The sequence below is a fragment of the Physella acuta genome, unplaced genomic scaffold (assembly GCF_028476545.2).
Source record: "Physella acuta isolate Inbredline_101_S28 unplaced genomic scaffold, ASM2847654v3 ptg000133l, whole genome shotgun sequence".
Classification (NCBI taxonomy): Eukaryota; Metazoa; Mollusca; class Gastropoda; family Physidae; genus Physella; species Physella acuta.
The window spans coordinates 178967-198605 of record NW_026731652.1 but is presented as its reverse complement, the minus strand read 5'-3'; the positions used below and the strand labels follow the sequence as shown (position 1 = coordinate 198605).

The 19639-nt window shown below is 40.8% G+C and overlaps 2 protein-coding genes across 4 annotated transcripts; one reads left to right on the top strand and one right to left on the bottom strand.

Annotated features, from left to right (window-relative positions):
• Positions 1 to 1567: 1567 nt before the first annotated feature.
• LOC131935138 (autocrine proliferation repressor protein A) lies at positions 1568 to 12397 on the top strand. 3 transcript variants are annotated; one of them, XM_059291485.1, is made up of 13 exons: positions 1568 to 1754; positions 2818 to 2999; positions 3502 to 3616; positions 4469 to 4580; positions 6102 to 6215; positions 7008 to 7100; positions 7536 to 7625; positions 7918 to 8047; positions 8647 to 8764; positions 9246 to 9461; positions 10815 to 10944; positions 11420 to 11446; positions 12187 to 12397. In XM_059291485.1, exons 2-13 carry the CDS (start codon positions 2822 to 2824, stop codon positions 12304 to 12306), a joined length of 1443 nt encoding a protein of 480 aa, XP_059147468.1. In that variant the 5' UTR covers positions 1568 to 1754; positions 2818 to 2821; the 3' UTR covers positions 12307 to 12397. The 3 variants fall into 3 exon arrangements, with proteins under 3 accessions (XP_059147468.1, XP_059147466.1, XP_059147465.1); XM_059291483.1 differs by lacking the exon at positions 11420 to 11446 and adding an exon at positions 11260 to 11286; XM_059291482.1 differs by lacking the exon at positions 11420 to 11446 and having other exon boundaries at positions 1569 to 1754; positions 10815 to 10971; positions 12187 to 12396.
• Positions 12398 to 13117: 720 nt separating this feature from the next.
• On the bottom strand, positions 13118 to 19584 carry LOC131935167 (autocrine proliferation repressor protein A). The gene is made up of 8 exons (XM_059291535.1): positions 19453 to 19584; positions 19112 to 19204; positions 18640 to 18729; positions 16737 to 16866; positions 16266 to 16383; positions 15552 to 15767; positions 14834 to 14990; positions 13118 to 13343 (listed from the first exon to the last, which is right to left on the bottom strand). The coding sequence occupies exons 1-8, from the start codon at positions 19582 to 19584 to the stop codon at positions 13224 to 13226; spliced, it is 1056 nt and encodes a 351-aa protein (XP_059147518.1). The 3' UTR covers positions 13118 to 13223.
• Positions 19585 to 19639: the final 55 nt, after the last annotated feature.

The window sequence follows — 19639 nt, the reverse complement described above, 5'->3', positions numbered from 1 at the left end:
CAGTATAGTTTTTTAGTACGTGTAAGCAAACAGAAATATCTGCCACTGAACGAAGGCTCAGATGAACAACTGCCATCATTCATACTTATGCTTGTTACAGTATACTCACTGGCTAGCTTAATTTTAATGTCATTTGTTCAGACTAAACAGGTTAAAAGTAAAAGTTTCCTTGATTTCCAGATCTTGAATTTCATGAAATCATTATATAAATGTGTAGTAATATATATGGAGGGATAGAAGAGAATAGGTGTGGAGACGCGTTTTTTACCCCTTCAACAATAACTAGTGTGCTTTGTTTTTCAATACTGACACTTTGGTTCTTATGTCTTGGTAATTCCTGCTCGATATTTTCAGGGGAGGTAGCATATAACATACTTAGGTTTATAATAGTAAATCAGTAGTTATCTCCCTTGGCATGTTTTTTTTTATTATTTATCTCTTCCGTCTACTGCAGAACAGGTCCTGGATAATGTACATCCGGGTTGTTGATCTGAATAGTTGTATAAAAAACTGGCTATCCATATAATCCATTGGTGGAAATTCTCAAGTGCAGACCTATCAATAAATATCAAGCTTTCCTAAGCAGACGTAAATATAAAAGAAAGAAAATTATGTTGCTGTCTAGATTTGTGAGACGTCTTTCTTACCCACAAAAGAAGTTAATACTAGCTTTACAAATATGGAGCTTAATACTACCTTTACAAATATGAAGCATAATACTACCTTTAAAATGTATTAATTTACAACCAACTTTTTTTACAGTGTCAAATTGTCAATAATAATTTAAAAAAAAAAACGAACAAAAACAAGGTTCAATCCCATGATTACAAACTGAAGTAGGTTACATATTAAAACCAGTGAGGTAACAATCTAACATTGCATAGGGAAGTATATGCACTTGGGGACTACATGAGTACCAGAACTTTTGCTACATTCTTATGTCCCCCGTCACAGAACGCTGAAAGATCTTTCAAGAAGGGAGACATACATGCACACAAACATAAGGTTCGCCAAAAGGCATAACATAAAAAAAAATTAAAATATGCCTCGTAGTAGTAGTGCCACGCGGTGAGATAAAAATGGATGGGGGGAGGGGGTACACCGAAACAAAATCCACTTGTTGAGGATGACACCATGAGTCACCGTCACCCGATCTAGCATACGCATCACCCCTTTAGAGTGAGATGTTTTGTTGCTTGCAAATTAAAGTTTATCTTCTGTTCAGATTTTTTTTAAAAATATGTGTGATGTTCGCTTAATAAATCTATGGCAATGTTCACTATAATTAAGAGTAGAAAAATTACCAATAACGTGTTTTGTTTTGTAAAACACTCTCCAACGGTTGGAACTGTATTTACATTAAATATTCTCCATTCAACCCTGAAATAGGACTTTATCATTTAGTATTTCTAAAGCGCTCTCTTGTATGCAGGCTTTCTATGAGGAAATGGTTGAGAGGTCGTGGACAAATATGAAATACTTTATTTATTTCCCCAACTTGGCCCCACTCAAGAGGAAGGATATTAAGTGTAAACAGTTTGTGCTATATATTGTAGGCAGGAGGGGACAGATTAAAGTTTTTACTTGAAGTGGTTGCTCGTTGTATTGTTATCTGAGATCTAATCGTCACGTTATAAGTCAAGGTTCGCAGTAAAAAAAAAGTCATATCGTTTGTCAGCTGCCTTTGAAGCTTAAAGGAGGCGTGTCCATTATCTTCAGATACGTCTATACATTGTGATCAGTATCTTCAGCAGGTATGTGTTTTTTTAAATTGTCGGTTTATTTATCTACATAAGAAGAGAAGCAAATATTTGTTTCTTGACAAACACTTAAAAGGTTTAGGAATTCAAATTTATTAATTTACATAATTATTGAAGCCAATAAGCCTGAAAATATCCTAGTGGTCTAATAGATTTCTTGTCTTTTCTCAATTTCCTCATCTTTTGCCGTTCGTGACCAAGACACATGGGGCTGGTGAAGTAGAGTTCATCTGTTTCAGAAACCTCGTCATATGAAGGGATAGTGTGGTCAGAACTATACCCAGCCGCCTTAGTTTTCCCTAGCGTGAGTTAGGTACCCATCATGGCTGGGTGGCCTCAGGGACGTTCTACTGACTTGAACCCGGATTCGAGATTTTCGGGTTAGCAGTCTAGTTCTCTACCGCTAGGTCACGCCGTCCCACCTTTTCTTTATATCAAACTCCAAATTTTATTTATTTTTTAAAATGATAGCCTATTTTATCAACATGCATAACTTGACGTATAGCAACAACTTGACGAATCATTTGTGGTTGTGCTAAACACTCTTTACACAAGCGCAATGAAGGCCACTATTGAACTCTTACATAGAGGTGGCTAGAGTGAAAATGATTGCAGACTCTCTACTATGTAGGGTAACACTAGTCTTTCAAAATAAAATAAAAATAAAAATAAGCATTTTCCAACAATATGTTATGTGGTTTTGTATTCAGAAATGGATATACTTTAATAATTAGGTCAAAACTGAAATTCGACATCTGACACCCAACACACTTAAATCGGGTGCCGCACACAATTGTCTTTCTTATAGTGTGCCCTATGCATCTCCACTTACCTTCTCTACTTTCCTGCTCCACAATTAATTTACTCATCTCGATAAAGGTAGAAAGTAATTGGATGGAATCTTTACATAAAAACTTCACTTTGTCCTTACTTTTAAAACTTCACTTTCTCCCCACATTTCAAAACTTTACTTGCGGCCCACGTTTCAAGACTTTATTTTCTCCCCACATTTCAAAACTTTACTTTCTCCCTACATAAACTTTACTTTCTCCCACAGAGAGATGAAGCTGGCATCTCTTCTTGTAGTGGCGGCCATTGTGCTGGCCACATCAGCCACGCCTCTGGATGATTATGTCAACACATTTGACCCCCACTACACGTACCGTTTTCTCAAGAAAATTGACGGGCCTAACTACTCGCTCCACATTCTCAACATGACGTCACAGAAATGGCTGACAGGTAAGATAGCAAAGAATAAAATATTACACGTTTGGTGTGTACGTCAATTGTTGACTAAAAGAATCTTTTAAACTATCAAAAGAATTGAACTTTTTTTCTAAAGCACGCTCCATTTTAAAGCAATAAGCTTAAATTACAATTAAACCAACATATTATCAACCTTAACGAATGGTAAACTGTCCATTGGCTAGTAGTCCATCACTAGCCCGGTAGCCTCTCACTTTTGTGTTAGCTTATGCTGGCTCCTAATTTTTTTTTTTTTGACGTTGTTCCTGATTATTTAAAAAAAACCCACTCGCTCTGTCGTTATATATAGGACGACGTTACAAATTATATTTAAAAAAAAACAACAACAACAAAAAACGCATAACCTGCATAACATGGCGTATTGCAGCCACTTCACCAAATTAAAAAAAAATACCTGATTTGAAATACATTTGTTTATTTATTAGGCCCAATTTATTCTCTTTCTGTCTACTCACGCCCACCTTCCACCTATCAGAGCAGGTACTCACAAGGCCGATATGGTGGCACTACCTGAGTGTCATCATCCCCAAGGACATCGTGTACAGGGACACGGCGTTCTTATGGATTGACGGGGGAGGTAACAATGATGGGTAAGTTGTGTGGTTATGTCCCTTTGAAGTCAGTCTACAGTCTACAGGGACACGGCGTTCTTATGGATTGATGGGGGAGGTAACAATGATGGGTAAGTTGTGTGGTTATGTCCCTTTGAAGTCACACTGTTTACTAAGACATTTTACCTTAATAATTATTCATCTTCTCAATTAAGTTTTCCAACAACTGGCCTCTCAAACCGAAAGTTGATTTTTGACATGCCACTTGCAAGAAAAATATCCCTCCTCTAACCCACTGTTAAGGGTCATTAGGAGCTTAGCTAGAATATGGTAGAATATGGTAGAACAAGAGAATGAAAGACGACTTCAACATTCTGGGTGACTGTCCGAGATCCAGATGTTTCAGTTGTCTTTCACTCTCTTGTTTACACTGGCCAGCGTTTTTTTAAAGTCGAGTTGAATAACGTCAACACCGTGCATCACAGTGTCTTTACTCCTTTTATTCTCATGTCCGGCTACATAAGCTGGCCACAACCTCAACCACCTAAACAGATACAACCCCATCACAATCGTTCATACACCTTTTACACCTGCATTCAACATTGGGACAACAATACATAAATGCATTGTGTTAACCCATCTCACATACGCACTATCTACACCACTCTACCCTGTTCTAACGACATAACCTCCAAATGACCCGTAACACCCACCCCCACCATAACATGTCACCATTTCTATCCCCCTCCAGTATACCAACAGAGAAAGACGTCACACCCACCCCTACCATAAAATGACTTGTCTATTCCCCCCCCTCCCTCCAGTATACCAACAGAGAAAGACGTCATACCCACCCCTACCATAAAATGACTTGTTTCTATCCCCCTCCAGTATACCAACAGAGAAAGACGAGTTTGTGGCTGGAATCACAGCCTTCTCTGTGGCTACCGGCGCCATTGCTGCCACCATCAAACAAATACCCAACCAGCCAATCACCTTCTTTGTGAGTACACCTATGCTGTAAAACTATCAATACTATAAACATATCAAGATTGTAAACATCATTGTTGTAAACCTACAGTTAGACCTTAATTTACTACTATTAATCTCAGAGCAACTACTGAGAAAATCCGCCACTTATATTAATTTAGTAGAGCACACAAGTTGTTTAACTGTATAATAAGCTAATCCATCACCCGATTAATACAACTTTTTGATGTTTCGATATGTTTACACATCACAAGATCTTAAACGATGAAATATGTAGAACATCCCATGATGTGTCCACCAAAACATCCCATGATGTGTCCACCAAACATCCCATGATGTATCTACCAAAACATCCCATGCTGTGTCCACCAAACATCACATGTGTCCACCAAAACATCACATGATATGTCCACCAAACATCCCATGATGTATCTACCAAAACATCCCATGATGTGTCCACCAAACATCACATGTGTCCACCAAACATCACATGTGTCCACCAAACATCACATGATGTGTCCACCAAACATCACATGATGTGTCCACCAAAACATCCCATGATGTGTCCACCAAGCATCACATGTATCCACCAAAACATCACATGATGTATCTACCAAAACATCACATGATGTGTCCACCAAAACATCACATGTGTCCACCAAAACATCTCATGATGTATCTACCAAAACATCACATGATGTGTCCACCAAAACATCCCATGATGTGTCCACCAAACATCACATGTATCCACCAAAACATCACATGATGTATCCACCAAACATCACATGATGTGTCCACCAAATATCCCATGATGTATCTACCAAAACATCCCATGATGTGTCCACCAAACATCACATGATGTGTCCACCAAATATCCCATGATGTATCCACCAAAACATCCCATGATGTGTCCACCAAACATCACATGTATCTACCAAAACATCACATAATGTGTCCAACAAACATCCCATGATGTATCTACCAAAACATCCCATGATGTGTCCACCAAACATCACATGTATCTACCAAAACATCACATAATGTGTCCAACAAACATCTCATGATGTATCTACCAAAACATCACATGATGTGTCCACCAAAATATCCCATGATGTGTCCACCAAACATCACATGTATCTACCAAAACATCACATGATGTGTCCACCAAACATCCCATGATGTATCTACCAAAACCTCCCATGATGTGTCCACCAAACATCCCATGATGTATCTACCAAAACCTCCCATGATGTGTCCACCAAACATCCCATGATGTATCCACCAAAATATCACATGATGTGTTCACCAAAATATCACATGATGTGTCCACCAAACATCCCATGATGTATCTACCAAAACATCCCGTGATGTGTCCGCCAAACATCCCATGATGTATCCACCAAAATATCACATGATGTGTCCACCAAAATATCACATGATATGTCCACCAAACATCCCATGATTTGTTCACCAATCATCCCATGATGTATCTACTAAAACATCTTACAATGTGTCCACCTATCCTCTCTCCCAGGCTGACCCCACTAAAAAAAGTAGATCCGAGGATGCGGTCATCGCTTGGACGTGGAAAACTTTTCTGGCCAACGGATCTAACCCGGAAGTACTCCTTCGTTTACCTATGACTAAGGTAAGCACCCATTACACCTACGTCTAAAGTAAGCACCATTGACACCTACGGCTAAGTACTCATAACACCTACGACTAAGATGGCCACTCAATCAGACCTTGTCCCATTTGTTGGTAAAATTATTTAAACATCACCTTATGTGCATCTGCAGTTCACATCATTACAGGACATATTAGTTCCTGTTCATAACTAATTCCATTTCCTTAAAAATATATATTTCTAACCTTATTCAAGAATCTACAGCGTGCATTTCCTTCGGATTTATTTCTCCGTCGCAATTTACCACGTCTGTCGACCGTAAATTTCAAGTCAATACGTATGTTTTTCTGGGTGACTAAATGTCAATGTATATTCACTGGATCACGTGATTTTGTGTTTTCGTGTCCAAATAAAGGGCGATAAACAAGGAAGTTTGAGTTGTGTCCCCTGAACAGGGAGGCAACCCATTGCTTTGTATTTCATTGGACATTATTGTTATCAAGTAGACTACAGCAAACATGACGGGCCGACCAGGTAGTGATACGACGTAATGGAAGTTGGCGCGTAAAGTCTACAGTCTACAGCACAAGTCACGTGATATGACTTTAAAGCCCACAGTACAAATCTAATGAGATGACTTTAAGAATACTGGGTTCATTTCAAGTAGACGGTCAAAGTCTACAGCACATATCAAGTGGCCTAGACAAGTCACATTTATGAACATTAACCCTAACCCTAACTAGATAAGTGTATCATTAACGCACACAGTATGATGTGTGAATACCCAATCTAAACTACCACCCCTACCCACAGGCTGTCGTCCGAGGGTTTGATACCATGGCCAGTTACTCCAAGATCGAAGCTGGAGTGGACCTTACCAAGTACGTAGTGGGCGGGGCCTCTAAGGTAAGTTTTGGGTGAATGGGATACTGGGCATAATATGTCAGGTAATTTCTTAAGTAAGGTCATTTCGTTTTGGCCGGGGCGGGGCCTCTAAGGTAAGCTTTGGGTGAATGGGATACTGGGCGTTAAGTAAGGCAGTAATATGTGTCAGGTCATTTCGTTTTGATCGAGCTACTTAAGAGTTAATTAATTGAAAATAGTAAAATCGTTGTTAATAAATGTATTGAGCAATTTTACTTTCATTAGTGCAATCAAAAGGCAGTGATTTTTAAAATAATTGTGGTGTTTCGAAAGCTTCGCTGGGAGTGGTGATTAAATTATATTTTGTTCAGGAAGAGACGCCTGAAAGATACTTTAATGGTATTGGTTACACATTTCACCAAAGGGACGTCTGGTTGTCGAGGGGTTGACATTAATTTCAAATTAATTTTATTATAGCGAGGCTGGACCACATGGACGACCGCTGCCGTGGACAAGAGAGTTGTCGGCATGGTGCCAGTCGTCATGGACTTGCTCAACACACAGAAGGTAGGGACGATAACCAATGACAGCATTCCCTACAAAAGTTGCCTTCCTTTAGATTAGACTTTTGATTGCTAGATCACCAACAGCAATATGGTGCCACCTAAATGCTTTTACAAATTGTATTCACATTTATTTAGCGTTCATTCACATTTCCTCAGTGTTTATTCATATTTATTTATTTTTTATTTATGTTCCTTCGGTGTTCACTAACTTGTAGCAATAGTCGAAAAGGTTGTTAATTGTCAAGTATAAATTGATTGCTGTGGTGTCATCCTCCAATCTTTGAATTCCCTAGAACCTCCACCACCACTACCGCTCCCTGGGAGGGTGGACGTTTGCTTTTGGTGACTACTACACCCTGAACGTGACACGTGACCTGGACTCACCCAACATGCCCAAGATGCTGGCAGTCATCGATCCACTCAGTGAGTAAACGTTCACATCCCAACACAGTTGGTACGAGATTCTAAAGACCATCTAACTGGTACAAAGGTTCCCATCTCAACACAGTTGGTACGAGATTCTATAGCAACATCATCTGTAGCTCATCCTCTTTTCTTGCTTGAGAGACATGAGGCAGATGAAGTAGAGCTCATCTGTTTCAATGACCTCAGCTTACAGGGAAATAGTGTAGGCCTACTCATCACTAACCCCGGTCGCCTTAATTACCCTTACATGAGTCAAGTACCCATCAGCATAGAGGGGGATAGTTCCCATCAGAGCTGCTTGGACTCACGTCCGGGATCCGAACTCGAGACTTTCAGGTTAGCAGTCGTGTGCTCAACCATCCTACCACGCCATACCCAACGGCTATAACGTTATACGCATAGCCTGAACCAATGAAGCGCCTTGCTTACAACAAAGTTTAGTTTGACATGGTCATGTATCAGCGTAGCACCCGCAGTTATTGGCCATTTCAGTAACTCAACACTAATCAAAGACCTTGCCGTTGTCTAGACTTATGAAACCCACCAGGTGAGAGTGCACTAACTGCCAGCTATAAATCTCCCCCACCTGTCCACAGCCTACAAAGACAGGTACACCTTCCCTAAGATGATCGTCAGTACCTCAGGTGACGAGTTTTTCCTACCTGACGACTCACACTATTACTTTGATCAACTTATTGGACCCAAGTACCTCAGGTAAAAACATCTTCCTCCCTCCTACCTGTCAATTAACCATTCCCAAACTTTTAAAAAATTAAATAGTTAAATAAAAAACTATCTATTATTTTTATTATTAAAAAAATAGAGAAGAAAAACAATTTTTTTCCTAACCAATTTGAGGCAAATGACGTTTTGGCAAACATTCTCTATTTGATATTTAGATACTAGGAGGATAATTCGGTTAAAAGTTAAAGTTTCCCTTTCAAACCTGACGGTCTATGGGGTAAGTGAAGTAGAGTTCACTTGTTTCTGTGACCTCGGCATATGAACAGATAGTGTGGTCAGCACTATGCCCAGCCGCCTTTACTTTCCCTAACGTGAGTTAGGTACCCATCAGAGTTGGTATATAATTTGGTATTAGATGATAATTCGATACCATGATAATTCGATATTTGGATGAGAATTAGAAGAATGAACGATAGTTTTTAAAGTGTGAACTTGTCTACTGTGCCCCCAGGATTACACCAAACGCCGAACACTCCCTGATTGGTCACTTCCTGAGCACAGTCCTGGCCATGCAGGCGTTTTTCCTGAACATCGTGGAGAACGTGCCCTACCCAGCGGTCAACTGGACCCTCAGCCAGAACTCTACGGCTGGCTCCATCGAGGTCCACACCTCCGTCCCTCCCACGCAGGTCACCGTCTTTCACGCCAAGACCTTGGATGGCAAAAGGTCAGTGTCCCTATAGCAAAAGGTCAAGTCCCCTATAGCAAAAGGTCAGTTCCCCTATAGCAAAAGGTCAGTTCCCCTATAGCCCATGGCAAAAGGTCAGTTCCCCTATAGCCCATGGCAAAAGGTCAGTTCCCCTATAGCAAAAGGTCAGTTCCCCTATAGCCCATGGCAAAAGGTCAGTTCCCTCATAGCAAAAGGTCAGTTCCCCTATAGCAAAAGGTCAGTTCCCCTATAGCAAAAGGTCAGTTCCCCTATAGCAAAAGGTCAGTTCCCCTATAGCTCATGGGTACAACAGTGTGTATTAACGATTATAGTTACACGGAACTGAAAGAGTGGAAAGCATGTTGGTAGCTTTGAAAGTAAAATATGATATACTCGGCCCTATGCTATTTATTTCTATGTGATTTTGTCCATATGCTCTATATCTCTGTTTAACATTAGCGTGTGGTCTGAGTTTATGTGATCTGTGTCTATGTGGTCTTTGTATACCTGGCCGTGTCCAAATGATCTGTGTTCTTGACTCTGTGTGGTCTTTGTCCATGTGATCTGTGTCTATCTGGTCTATGTGGTCCGTGTTTGTTGGACCCGTGTATACGTGGCCCGCGTTTATCTTGCCCCATGTCCATATTATCTGTTTCTATCTGACCCGTGTCTATCTGACCCGTGTCTATCTGACCCGTGTCTATCTGACCCGTGTCTATCTGACCCGTGTCTATCTGACCCGTGTCTATCTGACCCGTGTCTATCTGACCCGTGTCCATCTGACCCGTGTCTATCTGACCCGTGTCTATCCACCCGTGTCTAATCTGACCCGTGTCCATCTGACCCGTGTCCATCTGACACGTGTCTATCTGACCCGTGTCTATCTGACCCGTGTCTATCTGACCCGTGTCTATCTGACCCGTGTCTACCTGACCCGTGTCTATCTGACCCGTGTCTATCTGACCCGTGTCTATCTGACCCGTGTATATCTGACCCGTGTCTATCTGACCCGTGTCTATCTGACCCGTGTCTATCTGACCCGTGTCTACCTGACCCGTGTCTATCTGACCCGTGTCTATCTGACCCGTGTCTATCTGACCCGTGTCTATCTGACCCGTGTCTATCTGACCCGTGTCCATCTGACCCGTGTCTACCTGACCCGTGTCTATCTGACCCGTGTCTATCTGACCCGTGTCTATCTGACCCGTGTCTATCTGACCCGTGTCTATCTGACCCGTGTCTACCTGACCCGTGTCCATCTGACCCGTGTCTATCTGACCCGTGTCTACCTGACCCGTGTCCATCTGACCCGTGTCTATCTGACCCGTGTCTATCTGACCCGTGTCTATCTGACCCGTGTCCATGTTTCAGACGTGACTTCCGCCTGGTCATCGCCGACCCGAACACAGGCAAGGCCCTGGTCCACCCTGTCCTGTGGTTCAGCCGCTCGGCCACCCAAGTCTCCCCCACCCACTACATCGGCGAGGTCCTCAAGCCACAGGTGGGCTGGGCAGCCTTCTTCATACAGGTGAGTCAACTGGACGTGTACTGCATCATTAGAGTAATGGCACCAGGCCTCAGGTGGGCTGGGCAGCCTTCTTCATACAGGTGAGTCGACGTGTACTGCATCATTAGAGTAATGGCACCAAGCCTCAGGTGGGCTGGGCTGCCTTCTTCATACAGGTGAGTCAACTGGACGTGTACTGCATCATTAGAGTAATGGCACCAGGCCTCAGGTGGGCTGGGCTGCCTTCTTCATACAGGTGAGTCGACTGGACGTGTACTGCATCTTTAGAGTAATGGCACCAGGCCTCAGGTGGGCTGGGCTGCCTTCTTCATACAGGTGAGTCGACTGGACGTGTACTGCATCTTTAGAGTAATGGCACCAAGCCTCAGGTGGGCTGGGCAGCCTTCTTCATACAGGTGAGTCGACTGGACGTGTACTGCATCATTAGAGTAATGGCACCAAGCCTCAGGTGGGCTGGGCTGCCTTCTTCATACAGGTGAGTCGTCAGGACGTGTACTGCATCGTTAGAGTAATGGCACCAAGCCTCAGATGGGCTGAGCAGCCTTCTTCATACAGGTGAGTCGACATGTACTGCATCGTTAGAGTAATGGCACCAAGCCTCAGGTGGGCTGGGCAGCCTTCTTCATACAGGTGAGTCAACAGGACGTGTACTGCATCATTAGAGTAATCGCACCAGTCGCAACTAAACATCCTGTCATATTTTCATTGTCATCCATATATCATCATAAGAAATGCGTGTATAATATGTGAACCTTGGATGAATTTTTACATTCAAATACTTTAAGTTAAATATACTAAACACACACAAATAAACACACACACAGAAAAACTCACACACACACATGCTAATTGCAGTACCCCACAACTAACTCTAGTATTGCCAGCTCTACCACAGACACACAAACACACATGCATACATATATTCACACAAACGCAAAGACACACACGCAGGCACACAAAAAACACACACACTAACCTCCAACTGCAGTACCCCAGTACTAACAATCATATTGCCAGCTCTACCATAGACACATAAATCCACACATATACACACACACACACATATATACACACACACACACTAAACAATCATATAGCCAGCTCTACCACAGATGCACAAACAAACACCCACACACACATACACACACTAAACAATCATGCTGCCAACTGTACCCACCCCCAACTAACCACCGACACTGACCTTCTCTCCCACAGCTCCACTTTGAAGGGGTCAAAGGTTCCACCCTCGAGTTCACCACAGAGATGAACATAGTGCCAGACATCTTCCCCTACTCTGACTGCTCCGGCGAGGCGTGCCACGGGTCTTTAGTGTAAACAGGCATCACTTCTGTCTTTCATTACTCCACCCCATTGCCCCACCCTCATTGCCCCACCCCCACTACCTCACTACCCACCCCACAACACCCACCCCATCCACCAAAGTCTTTCATGATTTCATAAATATTGTTTTACTAAACTTTTGTGTTGTTTTGATTTCGTTGTAATAAACCCGGAAAAAGCTTGAGTAAACATCTCTATTAGTTCACTGTTGAATTCTTCCTTTATTCAGAACAGGTGGTTAGGAATTTTTTGACGAGTATCTTCTTTGTGAATTTAAGCTCTGAGTTAGTGTCTAGAGACGTTTAGTCTATCTGTGTTGAGATTGTTGGGTAGACTAAAGCCCCAACTGAGTTACAATCTACAGGGGGCGGGGTGCAAATCGAAATCTCGAGGGGGGGGGGGTGCAAATCGAAAAGTTCTTTCCGGGGCGCCGGGAAGGGTCGCTACGCCTCTGCTTAGATTGTTGTATAGACTGGAACAGTTATGAATTAGATTCAGCCGAGCGTGCTTGTTCACGTGAGTAAAGTGGGACGAGGGTGTAGACTGGGGTTTTGATACAGGGATTTTTGTGTGGGAAAAGTGAAATGCGACACGTAATGTGTTGTGACACGTTTTGTGTTACACGTAATGTGTGACACGTATTGTGACATTGTTGTATTGCAAATCTTAAGTGACGTGTTGTGTAACAAATAATGTGTGACAAAAGTTGAATGAGATGTATTATTGCCAAAACTTTTCCATGCACTATGTCCATTCACTCACCGAGTCGACTTATTTCAAAAACAAAAACACAAACACCATGTCCTTTGTTAAATACTGTATTTTAATACCAACAACAGATTCATGCACAGATAACTCTGACAGCAGAACAAGGGGGAAAGCACCAGAGTTGGGGTGAGGGGAGGGGGGAACTACACCAACTTGCCAAAGCAGGAAACCCCGGAACAATCCGGGAACGGCAGAGTGTCGGGAACAACGTTAACTTCCGTCGTAAAGTCCAATGTCGAGTCATACAGACCGTCAAACTGTAGCTGTGGATATATTAGAATTCATTAGCTGACACGTCAAACTGTAGCTGTCGATATATTAGAATTCATTAGCTGACACGTCAAACTGTAGCTGTGGATACATTAGAATTCATTAGCTGACTCGTCAAACTGTAGCTGTGGATACATTAGAATTCATTAGCTGATACGTCAAACTGTAGCTGTGGATATATTAGAATTCATTAGCTGACACGTCAAACTGTAGCTGTGGATATATTAGAATTCATTAGCTGACACGTCAAACTGTAGCTGTGGATACATTAGAATTCATTAGCTGACACGTCAAACTGTAGCTGTGGATACATTAGAATTCATTAGCTGACACGTCAAACTGTAGCTGTGGATACATTAGAATTCATTAGCTGACACGTCAAACTGTAGCTGTGGATACATTAGAATTCATTAGCTGACACGTCTGAGTCATACAGACCGTCAAACTGTAGCTGTGGATATATTAGAATTCATTAGCTGACACGAATAACGAGGAAGCTCATTTAAACCACGCTGAACCAAAATATTAAAATATTTTTGCTGAATTATGAATGTTTCCGCTGTAAATCTTTACATGTCTTCATACAAGAAAACCTGACGACGTAAAGTGCTGGGGGGGGGGGGGGGCAGAGTTTCTTCCAGGCATCTCCCCCCCCTCCCCCCCCCCCCCCCGAACGAAATGAAATTTATATAATTTATATAGAAAATATATACTTTTAACAGTGTCCGCCCCCCGAAGAAAGTTTACCGCCCCCCCCCCCCCCGAAGATTTCAAGTGCCCCCCCCCCCCCCGGAGAAAAAAGTCTGGAAGAAACACTGGGGGGGGGGGAAGGGGGGGAGGCTGAAATGGTAGGGGAGGATTTGGGAAAAACTGTACAGATTGTCAGGAGAGCGTGGGGAATGGACAGCTTGGACACGGGCCCTGTGTTCCTAATGGACTAAATGTAAAAAAATAATGATGGTATCTGTACGCGTCAATGCCTAATGGTTTCGTTTCGGTGTTTACTTTTTTCATGTATTAGTGACCGACATTATTTTAGTCTTTCTGTTAAACAAGTGCTTAATGCATTAGTTAAAGACGTGGTCGTGTGTTAGAGTCCACTACTATTAGCCTGAATAGCTTGAGTTCGGTTCTTGGACCCAAGCATGGTATATGGGACGGAATGGTCAAATTATAGAGCGGTTGGCTGCCATCCCGAAGGTTTCGAGTTCGGATCTCGGTTCGGATTTGCGACTGTAGGACCATTCCTTCATATGTCGAAGTTAAAAAAACATATAAACTCTACTTCATCTGCCCAATGGATCGCTATATCTAAATAGGAATCTATTTTAGTATGGTATATTCTGGTCTCAAGGCCTAAAATGTTCGTGTTTTGGGGTCAGAACTTTTTCAGTACACACTCTTTCTGCTAATCTGTATTAAAACGACAGTCTGGTGACCCATATTCACTCAAGCGGATCAACACATTGGTTGCCCCACTGACCTGAATAAAAAAGGCAGTCCAGCCGTTGACGGGTCTCATGAACTCGGCCTCGTATTCGGTCGGGGAGTTTTGTTTGGCCGTCGTGCTGTACCACAACACCGGATGGGGGAGTTTCCCACCAGTCTTCGCATCTCTCACAACCAATCGAAAGTCGCGGCTAAAAATAGATGGTAAATAAAAATCTATTAATTGCTTATAGATTCATAGGGGGATTTTTCAAAAACTGAAAAAGTAGGATACAAAATTACAGACAAGACACAATTTAAATAAACAAGTAGTGTATCACTACCCACTAGTAGCCAGAGGCGTGTCTACTCCTTGTGTGTGTATATATATATATATATATATATATATATATATATATATATCCGTTACACCCCCAGTGTAAAGATACGTTAATAAAAACGGTGCCTTCTCTCCGCCAGGCCGGTATTTATTTCAGGCACCAGGAGCACGTCCCCATCACACCACCCCACCCCACCCCACCCCCTTCGACTATATAGAAAAATTATTAAATTAATAAAGCAAAAAATATTTTAAAATCACCCCCCCCCCCCCGAGAAATGTATGAAAGAAACCCTGCACCTAGCCACGCATCCAGTCAGGTTAAATGTACTGCTCTGATGGACAAATTCACCTCTGACCCACCGTCGGTCTATTGGACTAATTGACCTTTGAGCAACCGGCTCTCTAATTGACTAATTAATCATTAACCCACCGGCCGTCGCTCAGAGTCGTAGCGTGATACACCGTGACGTTTTTGGGTGGTCGAGACGTCTGCACCACCGTCTTGCCGCTGACGGAGGAGCTGGTTCGAACCCAGGTCACGTTCGGGAACTGGGCGTTTTCCAGAATGTTCAGGAAGAATCCCCGCACGGTCATCAGATAGCTGAGGTAGTGGCCACTGAGTGAGTGCTCAGCGTTGGGGATTACCCTGAAAATTACGTACATAATTTTAAATAATTCGTTTAATTCAAATATTATTACGTTTTGGGGGTGTAAAAATAGCCTAAGATTTAAAAAATAGCTTAAGAATGCCGAGATCATTGGAGCATGACAGAAGAGTTTGAATGTAATGTCGTCTCAAGTATTTGGGATCAGGGAACTTGTAGTAGTAATGGCAGTAGTAGTAGTAGTAGTAGAAGTAGTAGTAGTTGTAATATTAGTAGTAGTAGTTGTCGTAGTAGTAGAGAGTAGTAGCATTTGTAGTGGTAGTAGTAGTAGTAGTAGTAGTAGTAGTAGTAGTGGTGGTGGTGGTGGTGGTGGTGGTAGTAGTAGCAATAGTAATAGTAGTAGTAGTAGTAGCAGCAGCAGTAGTAATAGTAGTAGTAGTGTAGGAGGAGGAGGAGTTACCTCAAGTATTTTGGGTCTGGAATCTTGTTGAAGTAGTAGTAGCAGTAGCAGAAGTAGTAGGGGAAGGAGGAAGAGTTACCTCAAGTATTTCGGGTCAGGGATCTTGTTGAAGTAGTAGTAGGAGTCGTCGGGTAGGAAGAACTCGTCACCGGAAGTTGTCACAATCAGCTTTGGCATGGTGTACCTCATGAGGTAAGCTGTGAGGTGGGGAGATAAAATAATGAGGTGGTGAGGTAAATAGATGAGATAGAGAATTAAAATAATAAGTCAGTAAGATGAAAAGGTTAAAGCAAGTATACTTAATTGTGACATAAACGGACAACTTGGTGAGATAAATATATGCAAATATATGACAAATAATCCTACAATAAATAGTGATATAAATAGATAGACAAAAATATAAGTGCATATCAAAATGGCAGTTTATTCTTTTGATTTCTTCAGACTTTTAAAAAAATTACCGTAAAAGTATTATCATTATCTATTTTGTTAGAATTTAAAAACTTAAAGATCTAACCCTAACCCTAAGGTTCAGCCAATTCAGACTTACTTAAAGGGTCAATGACCGCCCTTAACCAGGGCATATTCGGACTGTCCAAATACAGGGTCACGTTGAGGTTATAATAATCTTCAAAGGCGAACGTCCAGCCTCCAAGTGACTGATAATGATGGTGTAGGTTCTAGACAAAGAAAATAATAACTTAAAAAATATTTTTTTATCAAAGTGTATAGCAGAACAAAATAGTTGAACTACGTTTACCTAAGGGTATAGCTGGTGAAGCCGTAGTAAAAATTGTGTTCTTGTAATGTTAGAAAAGTAAATTTACTTTACATTTTTTATGTAAATAAACCGGGAGTGATCTCCCCTAAACTTTCTCGAATATTCTAATATAAAATTAAAGGGATGGCAACTCAGGACATAGACAATATTTGTTACCCATTTTTAATTACTTAAACTTTTTATAATAGAATAGAATCTCGTAAAATAAACCGGGAGTGATCTCCCCTAAACTTTCTCGAATATTCTTATATAAAACAACAGGGGATGGGAACTCGGGCTATAGACATGATTTTTAATCCATTTTAAATACTTAGTCTTAAAATCTCGTAGACAAAAGAATTGCACACCAAGTAAACGCCAAATAAAAAAGTGCGTAATAGTGCGCAATATTATTAGTACTTTATAAATTTACATGCGTTTTTTGAGAAATCGGAAATAGCGTAACTTAGTACTTCCGGTCAACGGAAATTACTCAAAATTTGACAGAAGGTAGAGAATTAGATCTTTTACTTACATGTAAAATTTCATTTATCTATCTGAAATAGTACTCAATTTATAGGCTTTTGAAAAATTCAAAGTAGAAAAAGTACCACTTCCGGTTATCGGAAATTGCACAAAAGTTGATACGGATCTACGATTTTGATAAAATAGTTATATATGAAATTTCATCAACCTAGCTGTAACGGTACTCAAGTTATCGTGTTTACACACACACACACACACACACACACACACACACAGACAGACACACAGACATACGGACAAGATTGCAAAATTATGTTTTTCCGTATCAGTGAGATGTAAAACGTCGAGATTTGTAAAAATCTCGATTTTTTTTGCACGATTACAAGACTTTCTCTCTACTTCGTAAAATCGAGAAAGTAAGAATGTGAAAAATGATTAGGCCTAGCGAAACAAAACCTTGTAATTGTAACTCCCTATCACTCTCATATAAATTATAAATAAATTAATAGGGTACAAAAATAACGTTTGAATTAATAAGTAAACAATTTTGCGCTAAAAAAAAGACAATTACATTAACCTATATCAAAGGAAATAGTTTTATTTTAACGAGTAGGCCTACACGATGCTCAGTTTAAAAAGTAAATATCATCCTAGGCCTACACGATGCTCAGTTTAAATGTTCTTAATTAATTTTTTGTGACCGAACGAAAGGATATTTTTGAAAACTTTCTTCGGCAATATTGTTCTAAATTATGGCAGGAATCGATTGGTAAATGTTTCAAGTCGCTAAGTGGTCTGGTTGCCGAGATATGGGCCAAAAACTGCATTTTTTTTTTAGGTTTTTTGGCTTTTCCGGGAAATCCAGGAAGGAATTCCGGGAGTTTTTTAGGCCCACAATCATCCTCGGAACTTGCTTAACATATTTGCTTTTGGAACTAGTCCTCGATATTGCTTCGTTGAGGAGGAGATACGACTTAAAGCTGCGCACATCCATCCATCCATCCAGAAGTGACGAGTTAATAATCGCAATTCCTGTAAAGAAATTGCGCTAAAAAAGTAAAGTTACTTTACTTCTTGGAATGTTAGGAAAAATAAAGCTACTGTATGTCTTGTGATGATAGAAAGTAAAGTTACTTTACTTCTTGTGAAATTAGAAAAGTAAAGTTACTTTACTTCTTGTGAAATTAGAAAAGTAAAGTTACTTTACTTCTTGTATGTTGAGCAGATCCATGACAGTTGGCACCATTCCAACAACTCTCGCATCAACGGCTGCTGTTGTCCAGGTCGTCCAACCACGCTACAGTGAATTACATAATTAATTAGTTTGTTAAATTATCAAAACTTTTGTCTATGATTAGTACAGGTCGTCCAGCAACGCTGGAGTTAATTACGTAATTACATAGTGAAATTATGAATTTTGTATCAAAACTTTTGCATATGGTCAGTACATGTTGACCAACCACGCTATAGATAATTACATAATTAATTAGTTTCTCAACTCATTTGTATCAAAACTTTTTGTATTATGTGCAGAAGAAAATATAGGTTTGAATAAAATCAGCAATGAAATATTATTATGAGTAAATAATTTTTCCTTTTTTTAAAGAGCTTCTATTGAGAAATACATGTTTTACATTAATATATATTAAATTAGCAAACAGCTTTAATTAAATTCTTACCTTTGATTCGCCGCCAATTACAAATTTGTTAATTTCAAATCCAGTCAAACTTTTGGCAAAAGTTGAAACAGTGTCCATCCCTCTGACTACAGCCTGAAACATCACATCATCAAAACACATGGAGGCAAATTGCACACAACTTCTTAAAGTAAACCGTCTCTCTCCCACCCCTCCCCACCGACCCCATTCATAGAAAGAACTATTATGAAAAAAACATAGGTTTATGTTCGGTAACACGCCTTTGATTCAATGAAAAAAAAGAGAAAATCACTCTGAAAAATTATGTATAAATAAGTTCAAGAGGTTAAGGAAGCACAGACGAAATATCGATAAGCGCTTACTTTTGTCATGGGCAGACGTAGAATAATTTCAGGATTGGAACCGTTCTCTAGAAACGTTCGCCAGGTCCAAGCTATGATGCTGTCCTCGTAACGGTCTTCTCGCTTAGGGTCAGCCTGTAGGATAGGAATCATGATGTAGGGATGTTGTATAAGGGTGTGTTGGGGATCTTGTATGGGGATGTGGTAG